Source organism: Erinaceus europaeus, chromosome 23, assembly GCF_950295315.1.
Source record: "Erinaceus europaeus chromosome 23, mEriEur2.1, whole genome shotgun sequence".
Classification (NCBI taxonomy): Eukaryota; Metazoa; Chordata; class Mammalia; order Eulipotyphla; family Erinaceidae; genus Erinaceus; species Erinaceus europaeus.
This window is the reverse complement of record NC_080184.1, coordinates 177589-190962: the sequence shown is the minus strand read 5'-3', so window position 1 is coordinate 190962 and position 13374 is coordinate 177589. Positions and strand designations below refer to the sequence as shown.

At 57.9% G+C, this 13374-nt stretch overlaps 1 protein-coding gene across 2 annotated transcripts; it reads right to left on the bottom strand.

Moving 5' to 3' along the window:
• Positions 1 to 4101: 4101 nt before the first annotated feature.
• BSG (basigin (Ok blood group)) lies at positions 4102 to 7318 on the bottom strand. Of its 2 annotated transcripts, XM_016188963.2 has the most exons (8): positions 7164 to 7318; positions 5752 to 5908; positions 5581 to 5669; positions 5362 to 5498; positions 4793 to 5072; positions 4634 to 4658; positions 4480 to 4556; positions 4102 to 4396 (listed from the first exon to the last, which is right to left on the bottom strand). In XM_016188963.2, exons 1-7 carry the CDS (start codon positions 7213 to 7215, stop codon positions 4499 to 4501), a joined length of 798 nt encoding a protein of 265 aa, XP_016044449.1. In that variant the 5' UTR covers positions 7216 to 7318; the 3' UTR covers positions 4102 to 4396; positions 4480 to 4498. The 2 variants fall into 2 exon arrangements, 1 of the variants encoding a protein (XP_016044449.1); XR_009547298.1 differs by lacking the exon at positions 4634 to 4658.
• Positions 7319 to 13374: the final 6056 nt, after the last annotated feature.

The following is a 13374-nucleotide window of genomic DNA, read 5'->3' as shown; positions in this document are numbered from 1 at the left end:
CTGCGCCTCAACGTCCTGGCCACGCGGATGGGCAGCAGCGTGGGCAGTGCCAGGCCGAGGTCGCTCGGGCAGCTGTGTGCTCGGTGAAGGGCTCTTTGATGCTCACCCCGGAAGCCTGTTATCCAGAGGGAAGGGGTGTCTGGCAGAGAGGTCACAGGATCAGAAGGACCAGGGGTCCTGTCCCTCTGCTCTGCATACATTCATCCATCCATCCGTTCACCCATCTGTCCATTCAAGGGGGCCATATGCTCTACTGCATCAGAGCCCTGGGTTTGAGCTGAACAAAGAGTGGCTGGGCTGTGATGTCCCCCTTGAAACAGACATGGGAGAGTTGGCCCAGGGGCAGTGGATGGGCACACACAGGCAGCTTCAATAAGGCCCAGCTCCCCCTGTGCTCACTTTCTCTCTCACCCTCTCCCCCCGCCCCCGGGCCTGCCCTGCACCTGCACGTGGTCCAGGTCCCAACCTTGGGACCAGCTCCTGTGGTTGCAGCTATGCAATCACGTGTGTGTGAGGCTCTGGATCCACAGGAGTAAAATATAATGAGTGGCTGGGGAGAGAGCTCAGTGGCTGGAGTACAAGACTAGCAGGCCTGAGGCTCCCAGTTCCATCCCCAGCACACAGGTGCTGGAGTGGCCCCCAATGAAATAAGAGCAGACATTTTCCTTCCCAACAGAGGCAGAGAGTGAAAGCCCACACACACAACACCAGTGCAGGGAAGGTCAGGCTTGAACCCGGGGCTCACAGAGCAAAGCAGTGCACTGTCCTAGTGAGTTATTTTGCCACTAAAATATTGGCTTCTTTATTTATATTTTATTGCTAGCAGGGTTATGGCTGGGCCTCAACACTAGCACAATTCCACCTCTGTCAGCAACCATTCTATTCACTTAAACAATTTTTTTTTAACTTTTAAAAAAATATTTATTTCCCTGGTCCTCCCCTATAGGGGGAAAGCTTTGCAAGTGGTGAAGCAGGCCTGCCAGTGTCTCTCTGTCTCTCTCCTCTCTCCCCCACCTTCTCGATTTCTGACTATCTAATATAGATTTAAAAAATAATTTAAAAAATATTTTTTAAAAAAGAGAGAAAGGACGGAAGGAAGAAAAAAGGAAAGAAAAAGAAACTGACTGGGAGTCGGGTGGTTGCGCAGTGGGTTAAGCACATGTGGTCCGAAGCTCAAGGGTTGGCATAAGGATCCCGGTTCGAGCCCCCGGCTCCCCACCTGCAGGGGAGTCGCTTCCCAGGCGGTGAAGCAGGTCTGCAGGTGTCTGTCTGTCTTTCTCTGCCCCTCTGTCTTCCCTTCCTCTCCATTTCTCTCTGTCCTAGCCAACAGCGACGACAACAATAACAACAACAATAATAACTACAACAAGGGCCACAAAAGGGAATAAATATTTTTAAAAAATTAAAAAACAGAAACAGAAAATGACCAGGGCCAAGGTGACGCACCTGGCTGAGCGCACACGTCACAGCGCACAAGGACCCGGGTTCAAGCCCCCAGTCCCCACCTGCAGGGGGAAAGCTTTGCAAGTGGTGAAGCACTGTTGCAGGTGTCCCTGTCTCTCTCCCATCTCTACCACCCCATTCCCTCTCAATTTCTGGCTGTCTGTATAAATAAATAAAGATAATAAAATTAAAATATATTTATTTTTATTTTCCCTTTTGTTGCCCTTGTTGTTTTATTGTTATAGTTATTGAATAAAACACAGAGAAATGGAGAGAGGAGGGGAAGACAGAGAGGGGAGAGAAAGACAGACAGACACCTACAGACCTACTTCACCGCCTGGGAAGCGACTCCCCTGCAGGTGGGGAGCTGGGATCTCAAACTGGGATCCTTATGCCGGTCCTGTGCTTTGCGCCACCTGCCGACTCCCCCCCTTTTTTTCTTTAAAGATTTTTTTTATTATTATTTATGAGAAAGATAGGAGGAGAGAGAAAGAACCAGACATCACTATGGCACATGTGCTGCTGGGGATCAAACTCGGGACCTCATGCTTGAGAGTCCAAAGCTTACTGCTGGGCCACCTCCCGGACCACTCACTTAAACAATTTCTATTTTTTCTTTTAGTTGATAGAACAGAGATTGGGCCCGGGTGGTGGCACACCTGGTTGAGCGCTCCCACTACAGCACATAAGGACCCAGGTTCAAGCCTCTAGTCCCCACCTGCAGGGAGGAAGCTTCACGAGTAGTGAAGCAGGGCTTTCTCTTTCCCTCTCTATCTCCCCCTCACCTCTCATCTTCTGTCTTTAATAAATAAATATTCAAACAAACAAACAAGAACAGAGATTGGAAGGGGAAGGGGAAGGGGAGAGGCCTGCAGCACGGCTTCAAGCTCCTGAAACTCCCTCTGCAGTTGAGGAGCGGGGGTTTGAACCCAGGTCCCATAGAAGGTGACGTGTGTACTCAGCTGGGTGTGCCACTGACCGGCCTGAAGCTGAGCTGAGACCATGACGCACTCGAGCTGCAGTAACCAGCGCCCACTCATTCAGCCCGTCCTGTCCATTCACCCAGCCTGCTCCCTGGCTCGTCCTCAGCCAGAGAGGGTGGGGGGCTGGCATCCCCACAGGGGTCTGGGTGTGTCTCAGCCCCCCCCAGGAGGGCAGCAGTGACCCGATGAGCCCCACTCCTTTCCATTTCACCCTGTCGCTGCTGGACTCCCCAAATCACTTTGTTGCCAGTGAGATGTTGGGGTGCCTCATGTTAGAATGTGCAAGACCCAGGTTTGGGCCCCTGGCAGGACTGCAGGTATCTCTTCCTATCTCCCCCTTACCTCTTGAAATCTGGCTGCCTTTAATAAACAGAGATTTAAAAAAAAGTGGGAGTGCGTGAGGTGCACGGAGATGGCACAGCCGATAAAGCCCTGGACTCTCAAGCGTGAGGTCGCGAGTTCAGGACCTGCCAACGTGTGGCAGCTCAGTAGTTTGCTGCCGCTTCTCATTGTGGCTGGAGGCTCACGTGGACAGTGCTGCTCCACTGCGTTGGCCCAGGTGTGAGGCCCCGACTTCACCACACCATGCTTTAAAAAATCGGGGTGAGGAAGACAGCACAGTGGTTCTGCACTCTGCTGCCTGAGGCTCTGTGGTCCTGGGTTCACTCCCCAGCACCACCACCAGCCAGAGCTCAGCAGGGCTCTCTCTCCTTCCTCCCATCCATCCGTCATCTATCTATCTCTGTCATTAAGCGAGTAATTAATCCTTTACAAAGAGGCTCTTCTGCCTGAGGCTCTGTGGTCCTGGGTTCACTCCCCAGCACTTCCATCAGAGCTGAGCAGGGCTCTGGGGAAAAAAAAAATCCATTGAGAAGTGGAGGTGCTCCCACCCATGGCCTGTGCTGCACTGTCTTCATGGTGTGAGGGTTCAAGGGACCCCACGTGACTGGGACGGGGTGTCCCCAAGGGGCCCAGAACTTGCTCAGGCACAGGGCGGGCTGCCCACTGCTGCTGAAAGTGTTGGTGTGGCGACACCTGGCGGTGGCTAGAGGAAAGGGCTGGGCCCCGTTCAGGGCCCCTCTCCCTCACCCCCCAGGAGGGGTCTCAACAATGGTGGCAACAAGACCCAATGGCAACCCCCTCCCCCACCCTCAGGCGAGCTACTTTCCCCAGCCTCCATCTGAAGGGCACCTCAGCTTTCACCAAGACTGCCCTGCCCGGGGATGGGGACAGGTCCAGGTCCCCAGGCGGGAGGAAGCACAGATAGGAAGCAGACACCTTCTCGGCCCACTCCCCGGCCCCGGGTTCAGAAGCTGGAGCAGGACAGCTCGTGTTGGGGTCCCAGCACCCCTGTGGCCGGCCTGCCTTCGGTCAGCCTGGGCAGCCCCCACCCCCACGGAGGTCCCACCCCGCCCCTCCCAAGCTCTCTGTAGAGGGAACACATCACTGTGAGGACCCCTGGTTCAAGTCTCCTGTCCCCACCTACAGAGAAGTGGCGCTGCAGGTGCATGACACCCCGCCCCACTGTGCAGCTGCCCAAGTCACCCCGAGACCCACCTGTGGCTCCCACCCGCTCAGTCCCTCCCCGCCTCCCAGTCCACTCAGCCTCAGCCTCAAATACCAGTCCCCACACCAAGCGCTCCAGGAAGCCCCAGGCTCTGCACAGACAAGAGAGGAGGATGTGGTGTCACTTTATTGGGGGGCAGAGTGTGGAGACAGGGGGCACCGGTCTGCCTGAGGAGGGGTCTCTGCAGTCACCTGGACCCCCGAGGTCAGCTGTCCAGGCTGTAGTGACAGCCGGTCTCTAGACGGGTAGGGAGGGCAGGGAGGCGCCAGCAGGAGTGAGGGCCCCTGGGGACGCAGGCACGAGCAGGATCCAGTGTAGGGGGCTCCCCAGCAGATCTGCTTCTGGGGACCGTTCAGGGTGAAGTGGGGGCACGGCACGGGCACGGGCAGGCTCCTCAGGTGGCCTGCGGGGTACAGGAGGGCTCAGGCCACAGCCGGGCAGGGCCCCCTCACCGCACACCCCCGCCCCCCCCCCCCTGAACCGCACCTGCCAGGTGGACCCCGGCTCAGGTGTTCCTCTGGCGCACTTGCTGGTCTTTGTCGTTCATCTGCGCGCTGCTCTTCCTGGGGACACAAGGGCGTCAGTGTGGGGACAATCGGCATCCCCACCTGCCCGAGAGCCCTCCCCTGCTGGGACTCACAGCGGTGCCGAACCCAGGTCCTCATCTGCCAGGTGCAGCCGGGTGAGACAGGAAGACAGAGAGCGGTCAGTCCCCACACCCCAGGTCCAGGGCACAGCGGGGCCACTCAGCCGCTGGCCGCCGCTCCCAGGACGCCCCGCCATTCCGGCCCCCACTCACCGTCCGGGACCTCGTCGGGCTTCCGCCTCTTCTCGTAGACGAAGATGACGGTGACGAGCACCAGCACCTCGGCCACGATGCCCAGGAAGGGCCAGAGCGCGGCAAGGCGGTGGCGCACGCGCAGCGTCACCTGCTCGCTGACCTGGCCCTGTGCGTTCTCGGCCGTGCAGATGTACTGGCCTGCGTCCCGCTCCACCTCCGCCCGCAGGATGTGCAGCTCCGTGTGAGAGTCGTCCGATATCACCACATACTTGTCGGGCTGGGACTGGTTGGTGATGGGCTGCAGGATGGACAGCGTGGGCGGGGGCCTGCTGTGTGTGTGTGTGTGTGTGGGGGGTCCTGGTGGGGTGAGGGGCAGGGGCCTGCTGTGTGTGATGGGCTGCAGGATGGATAGCATGGGTGGGGGGGGTCTGCTGTGTGGGTCAGGTCAGGGGTCCTGTGGGGGTGGGGCTGGGGGCCTGCTGTGTGTGTGCTGAGGGTCCAGTGGGGGCAGGGCTGGGGGTCTGGTGGGCTGCATCTGTGGGGTCGGGGCCTCCGGCGTGTCGGGTCCTGTAGGTGGGGGCCCTCACCTGGTTCCCTGAAGCGTTGACCAGGGCCCACCGCCAGGTGAGCACCGGGAGGAAGGAGACGGCCTTGCAGACCAGCAGGGCCTTCTCGCCCTCAGCCACGCTCTCAGATTTCTTCACCAGCTTGATCTCGGGGAGCCCTGGGGGTGGGGACAGGAGCCTGAGTCATCAGCTCCCCCACCTCAGCCCGGCACCCGCTCACGCGTCGGGTCTCCGGCCCACCTGGCAGCTTGAAGTTGGCGCGGCCGATGTCCTCAGGCAGGAAGAAGCAGGAGTACTCGCCGTGAGGCTCGCCCTTGCCCTTCTCCACCCTGGGGACGACAGTCAGGCAGGGCAGGGCCGGGCCGGGCGGGCCGGGCGGGCAGGGGCGTGCCCCGGGGGTGGGGCACTCACTCATACTGGGTGTGCAGCGCCGGGAGCTTGTCCTCCACCAGCACCTTGTCCCCTTTCGTCCAGCGGTGGCCCTGGACGGCCACAGAGCTGTGGTTCAGGCTGCAGCTCAGCACCATCTTGGAGTCCAGCTCCTCCACGTCCGTCTGGATCCAGCTTTCTGCAGAGGGTGGTCTTATCTCAGCGGTGCAGACCCAGGGTCTCCCTCCTGGCCGCCAGCAGGGCAGGGGCAGGGCGGCAGGGCAGGGCAGAGGCGCAGTTTGGGGGCCCCGCTGCGCCCGCGCCCCACAGCCCACCCACCTGAACAGGGGGGGCCTCACAGCCGCCCGCAGCCCTAGCCGTCTCCTCCCACGACCCTTCAATCTGGCCTCCCAGGGGCAGCACCCCTCCTCCTCCTGATCCCCCCAACCTCCCCTCCCCTGACCGCAACCCCGTGTTCAGGGACCTGTTCCCCACCCTCCAGGCCCCCGAGACCCCGACCTTGCGCCCCCAGATCCCGTCCTCACTCCCCCAGGCCCCCGTGACCCTGTCCTCATGCCCCCCGGCACCCCAAACTCACATCTCCAGACCAAAGTGATCCCAAACTCATGACCGCAGACCCCGGTGACCACAGGCTTGTGCCCCCAGACCCGACCTCACACCCCCAGACGCCTGTGACCCCGTCTTCACGCCCCCAATCTTGTGACCCCGTCATCGAGCCCCCAGACTCCCGTGACCCCGTCATCGAGCCCCCAGACCCGTGACCCCGTCATCGAGCCCCCAGACTCCCGTGACCCCGTCTTCGCGCCCCCAGACCCCCGTGACCCCGTCTTCGCGCCCCCAGACCCCCGTGACCCCGTCTTCGCGCCCCCAGACCCCCGTGACCCCGTCTTCGCGCCCCCAGACCCCCGTGACCCCGTCTTCGCGCCCCCAGACCCCCGTGAACCTGTTCCTCGTGCCCCCAGACCCCCGTGACCCCGTCTTCGCGCCCCCAGACCCCGTGACCCCGTCTTCGCGCCCCCAGACCCCCGTGACCCCGTCTTCGCGCCCCCAGACCCCCGTGACCCCGTCTTCGCGCCCCCAGACCCCCGTGACCCCGTCTTCGCGCCCCCAGACCCCCGTGACCCCGTCTTCGCGCCCCCAGACCCCCGTGACCCCGTCTTCGCGCCCCCAGACCCCCGTGAACCTGTTCCTCGTGCCCCCAGACCCCCGTGACCCCGTCTTCGCGCCCCCAGACCCCGTGACCCCGTCTTCGCGCCCCCAGACCCCCGTGACCCTGTTCCTCGTGCCCCCAGACTCCCGTGACCCCGTCTTCGCGCCCCCAGACCCCCGTGACCCCGTCTTCGCGCCCCCAGACCCCCGTGACCCCGTCTTCGCGCCCCCAGACCCCCGTGACCCCGTTCCTCGTGCCCCCAGGCCCCAGGGTCCGTTCTCACCGGCCGCCAGGCCCGCGGGCACCAGCAGGACCAGCAACAGAGCGACCGCCATGTCTGTGTCCCCCGCGCTCGCCTCCGCGCTGCCTTAAGAGGCAGATCGGGCGCGCGCACGCCCTGCCCCCGCCTCTCCCGCGCGCGCGCACGCACGCACGTACTCTCCGCCCTGGGAAGTGACTGCACCACCTGACCGCAGACGGGTGTTGCTAGGCGACGGGCGGGCCCACGAGGGGCGGGGCCTATAGTGGGCGGGGCCTCCCTCGGCCAGGGCCGGCTGTCAGTCAGCTCCCGGGGTCAAGTGGGTTCAGCCAAAGTGGATCGCGTGGGGGGCGCCTCTGCGCGGCTGAGGTTCTCCACCTGGGCAGACAGACCCCGAAAAAGGCTAATCGGCCGCCGCTGGCCAGAGCACCGCCTTGCAGTCTCGTTACCTTGGGCTGACGTTCTGGGGACAGACAGCCAGGCCAGGACAGCCCCGGGCGCCCCCAGGAGCACAGCCACTGCTCCGGGCGGGTGACAAGGTCGCGAACGAGGCGCTGTGCTGTGAACGACAAAGACAGAGTAATAAGAGAGGGCCAGAGGCTCCCCCTGGCCCATGCAGTCGGGGTCGGGAGGAGAGGTGGGAAGGGGGTTCATACTTGAGAGTCTGGTGCTCTCTCTGCCCACTGAACGGCTTCCCGGGTTGCAAACGGGCAGATAGCGTAATGGTTATGCAAAGAGACTCTCATGCCTGAGGAGCAAGCGTCGGCTTTCAGTTCCCCCCGGCCCCCCAAAACTGCTCCAAAGTCGCCTGCACCACTATAAGCCAGGGCTGAGCAGTGCTTTGATTAAAAATAAATAAGTAAGGGAGTCGGGCTGTAGCGCAGCGGGTTAAGCGCACGTGGCGCTAAGCACAAGGACCCGCATAAAGATCCTGGTTCAAGCCCCCGGCTCCCCACCTGCAGGGGAGTCGCTTCACAAGCGGTGAAACAGGTCTGCAGGTGTCTGTCTTTCTCTCCCCCTCTCTGTCTTCCCCTCCTCTCTCCATTTCTCTCTGTCCTATCCAACAACAATGACAACAATAATAACTACAACAATAAAACAAGGGCAACAAAAGGGAATCAATCAATAAAAATAAATATAAAAATAAATGAATAAATAAATAAGTAAAAGAAACAAAAAAGGGGGCCGGGTGGTAACGCAGCGGGTTAAGCACACGTGGCACAAAGCGCAAGGACCTGCGTGAGGACCCCGGTTCGAGCCCCCGGCTCCCCACCCACCTGCAGGAGAGTCGCTTCCCAGGTGGTGAAGCAGGTCTGCAGGTCTGTCCTCTCCAACAACGACGACAGCAATCATATTAACAACAACCATAGACAGACGACAAGGGCAACAAAAAGGGAAAAATGGCCTCCAGGAGCACTGGATTCATAGTGCAGGCACTGAGCCCCAGCAATGATCTTGGAGGCAAAAATAAATAAATAAATAAACAAAAGAAAAGAAACGAAACAGAAGGAGAAGGAGAAGGAGAGACATGGGCAGGAGAGAGCTCGACAGATAGGGTGCTCGCCTCCCATGAAGAGCCCAGGCCTGCTGCTGCAGAACACAGGGCAAGCCGGAGCCTGGGTAGGAGGAGGGCACTGGGACGGCTACGTGAGGGCAGGCATGCGGCAGGAAGGCAGCCAACTGGCTTCAAAGGCCCTGGGGCTGGGGCGCAATTCCTGCTCCACTGGGCTGCTCTCCTGGAGATGCAGGGCGCCCGGAAGTCTTGCCTTTGTTTGCAAAGTAAAGTGGGGTGGGTCTCCTTTATTTCCAAAGTGAGGCTGAAGCTTGTCAGACAGCCAAGAGACCCCACACTCAATTAAGTCAGAATTTTATTCTGTTATCTTATTTATTAATGAGAGGGATAGGAGGAGAGAGAGAGAGAGAAAGGACCAGACCTCACTCTAGCACATGTGCTGCTTGGGGGTTGGGGATTGGATTTAGGGCTTCATCCTTGAGAGTCCAATGCTTTATCCACTATACCACCAACCAGACCACCAGAATTTCATTTTCTATGACTTTGTGTTTGGAGCTGGACTGTTTTCCAGCTGTTCCTGTAATGATTTCCCAGGCTGAGAGACAGAGCTGGAGAAGGGCTGGGGAGACAGGGTAATTAATGGTTTGGCAAAAGACTCTCCTGCCTGAGGTTCTGAGCTCCCAGGTTCAACTCTCAGTTCCACCATCAGCAAGAGCTGATCAGGGCTCTGGGAGAAAAACAAAAAAAACTGACGGCAGGCAGGAGAGACACCACAGCCACAGCACTGGAGACTGTCCTGGTGCCACGACCTCCCAGATAGTGCCAGGGCTACCACCTGGGCCCTACACAAGGAACTCTTTCTGGTTCCTAAGTTTGAATTTTGGGCTTTTATGAATAAAAACTTGTGTGCTTACTAACATGGGAGAGACAGAGAGAAGAGAGAGAGTAGCAGAGCATCCCTCTGGCACATTGAATACCTGCAATGGAATCCAGACCCCAGAGAGCCCAGAGCTCCGTCCCTGGCCCCAAATCCACAGACCCCAGTGCTGAGAGCCCAGAGCTCCATCCCCCCATCCACAGACCCCAGTCCTGAGAGCCCAGAGCTCCGTCCCTGCCCCCCAAATCCACAGACCCCAGTGCTGAGAGCCCAGAGCTCCGTCCCTGCCCCCCAAATCCACAGACCCCAGTGCTGAGAGCCCAGAGCTCCGTCCCTGCCCCCCAAATCCACAGACCCCAGTCCTGAGAGCCCAGAGCTCCATCCCCCCATCCACAGACCCCAGTCCTGAGAGCCCAGAGCTCTGTCCCTGCCCCCCAAATCCACAGACCCCAGTGCTGAGAGCCCAGAGCTCCGTCCCTGCCCCCCAAATCCACAGATCCCAGTGCTGAGAGCCCAGAGCTCCGTCCCTGCCCCCCAAATCCACAGATCCCAGTGCTGAGAGCCCAGAGCTCTGTCCCTCCCTGCCCCCCGACTCCCCCCCCACCCCCTTTTAAAGACTCTCTCTCTCTCTCTTTGTAATTATCTTTATTGGATAGAGACTGATGGATGAGGGAGAGAGACACCTGTAGCCCTGCTTCACCACTCGTGAAGCTTTCTCCCTGTAGGTTGGGGCCAGAGGCTCCAACCCTGGTTCTTGTGCACTGTAACATGTGTGCTCAACTAGGTGCGCCACCACCTGTCCCCAAGACAGTATTTTTTTTTTTTTTTTTTTTCAACCAGAGCACTGCTCAGCTCTGGCTTATGGTGGTGCGGGGGACTGAACTTGTGACTTGACGGAGCCTCAGGCATGAGAATCTGTTTGCATAACCATTATGCTATCTACTCCTGCCCAAGACAGTAATTCTTAAATGTATACTGTGCTCTTTTTGTTTAAAAAATGTGAGTGCTATTTTTTATAAAGTATGTATAGATAAAAGATGTAAGTGTGGATATTATAAGATGTGTAGGCAGATGAAGAGCCCACAGCTCTGGAACTTCCTCCGGTGCTGCGGGGGCCAGCCCAATGCACACCCTGGCTGGGCTGTCTGGCAGCCCTGGCCGTGCACATGCAGGGTGTACGTGGGGGTGAACCCAGGACCCCGTGCACGCACACTGCCACTGCCCAAGCCCATCATTTACTTGCAAGAGGAGAGACGCCTGAGCCCCGCTGTGCCCCTGGTAGGGGCTGGAACCCAGGGCCTCCCACCAGGAAGCCATAGGCTGAGCAGGTGAGCTACCTCGACACCCCAAGAGTGATTCCGAGTCAGATGCTCCTGTGATGGCACCTGGGCCTGGGGCCGTTGTCCCGCACTCACATTACACTGTGGCGCTCTGGGTGGGGGTTCAGTCTCCTGCCCTGTGAGGGGTGAGTCCCCCAGTGGTGGGTCCAGACCTTCTCTCCTCTCCACTGAGGCTACCCCCACCCCGTGGGGGCTGAGGCCTTTGTCTTCCTCCTTTGAGTGAAAGCCAGACACCCTCCTCCACAGTGCCCCCCCCCCCCCCCCCCCGGCAGCTTCCTGGCCCTCACTCCCCCCAAGCTCAGGCCTTGCAGAGGCCACGGAGCCAGGAAGGGCAGGGCCCTCAGAGGGTGACCCTTGGCCTCACAGTCCACTCTGTGACGTCACTGCTGGCCCCCAGTCTGCCTGTGCTCCTGTGACTCCCAGGAGTGAGAGCAATGACCCCCACCCCCCAGTGCCAAAAGCAGCAGGGGTGTCCCAGGGCTGGGCGGGGCTCTGGGCTCTCTCTGTATCATTTGCTCCGTATCTCTCTTTCATTAAATAAATACATTTTAGGGCAACAAAAGGGAATAAACTAATAAAATAAATATAAAAGAAAGAGAAAAGAGGTTTTAAAAATATAAATAGATAAATACATTTTAAATGATTTTTTGTTTATTTACTTTGGCTAGAGACAGAGAGATGGCTGGGGCAAAGGCAGCCACCAGGAGGTGGAGGAGGGCTCAGCAGGCCTGTGAAGGGTCAGGGTTCAAACCCTGGCACCACATGGGAACACCATGGATGCCCAGGGGGAGCTCCATGGGGAGCCGTGGGGGGTCTCTCACTGTCCTTCTTTCCCTTTATCTGAAAGAAAAGCCCAACAGAATAGCTCACTTGACCAGTGCACTGCTTTGCCTTGTGCTTGACCCAGGTTCAAGACTGGCTTCCACAGTACTGGAGGGAGCTTCTCTGCTGTGGTCGCTTTCACTCTCTCTTTGCTTCTAAACAAGAAGAAAAATAAAGACCACAACATGTAAATTCTTTGAGAAAAAAAAGAATGAGGGCTGGGCAGACAGCAGAAGGTTCTGCAAAAAGACGCTTGCCTGAGGCTCTGGGGCCCTGAGTCCAGTCCCTAGCACAGCACTGCCATCAGCCAGGGCTAAGCAGGGTTCTAGTTCTCCCTCTCTCTCCCTCTTTCTATGTCTTTCTGCATCTCTCATTAAAATGAATACAGAAAATATTTATTTCTCCTCTCCTTTTCAATTATTATTTTTTTATTTATAAAAAGGAAAGACCAACAAGACCATAGGATAAGAGGGGTACAACTCCACACAGTTCCCACCACCAGAACCCCGTATCCCATCCCCTCCCCTGACAGCTTTCCTGTTCTCTATCCCTCTGGGAGTATGGACCCAGGGTCACTGTGGGATGCAGAAGGTGGAAGGTCTGGCTTCTGTAATTGCTTCCCCACTGAACATGGGTGTTGACTGGTCGGTCCACACTCCCAGCCTGTCTCTCTCTCTCCCTGGTGGGGCAGGGCTCTGGGGAAGCAGGGCTCCAGGACACATTGGTGGGGTTGTCTGTCCAGGGAAGTCTGTTTGCATCATGGTAGCATCTGGAACCTGGTGGCTGAAAAAGAGAGTTAGCATATAAAGCCAAACACATTGTTGACTAATCATGAACCTAAAGGCTGGAACAGTGCCGATGAAGAGTTGGGGTCTCCGTTTTGTAGACAGCTAGTAGGCATATTTTAGTTATTTTCCAAGGGGCCCATGACTCTGCCTCTGTCCAATAATAAAAATATTTTTTAAAGGGGCGAGGTGGTGGCGCACCTGGTTGAGTGCTCACATCACAGTGCACAAGAACCCAGGTTCAAGCCCCTGGTCCCCCCCTGCAAGGGGAAAGCTTCATGAGTGGCGAAGCAGGGCTGCAGGCGTCTCTCTCTTCTCCCTCCGCCTTCCCTCTCAATTTTTCTCTGTCTCTATTAAATAAAAACAAACAATGACATCAACAACGAAAATGAGACAAACTGAGAGGGGGGAGAAGAGAGGGAGAGAGACAGAGAGACACCTGCAGACCTGCTTCACTAGACCCGGGCCTTGAACCTCGGTCCTTATGCATAGTAATGTGTGCAGTCAATCTGGTCTTCTATTGCCTGGCCCAATACAAAAGGTCCCCCCCTTTCCTCTCCCTCTTCTCTCCCAAAGAAAGAGAAAAAAAGAAGACTGATCATCACTGGCAAGAGTCGATTGCCAAAGCGACACCTAGAGCTGGCTTCACACTTGTTTGGTTTCTTAACAAGAGAAGGATGCCTCAGGAGGTGATGCGGGGAGCACTCGGTTCTCAGGCGCTTGTTTTGTTGTTAATGAGAGAAGGATGCCCCAGGAGGTGATGCAGGGAGTAGAGCACTCGGCTCTCAGGCCTGAGGTCCTGAGTTCCGTCCCTGGCATCTCACGTGCCAGAGTGATGTTCTTCTCTCTCCTCTCTCAGTAATAAGCAAACAAGATTTGGGAGTCAGGCGGTAGTGCA

Excerpts from the sequence above, each read along its gene's own strand:
- BSG (XM_016188963.2), bottom strand. The coding sequence starts at position 7,215 with ATGGCGGTCGCTCTGTTGCTGGTCCTGCTGGTGCCCGCGGGCCTGGCG. Across the intron at positions 5,670-5,751 it reads GCGCTGCACACCCAGTATGA|GGTGGAGAAGGGCAAGGGCG; the intron begins GTGAGTGCCCCA and ends TGTCGTCCCCAG. Across the intron at positions 5,499-5,580 it reads CGCCAACTTCAAGCTGCCAG|GGCTCCCCGAGATCAAGCTG; the intron begins GTGGGCCGGAGA and ends CCCCACCCCCAG.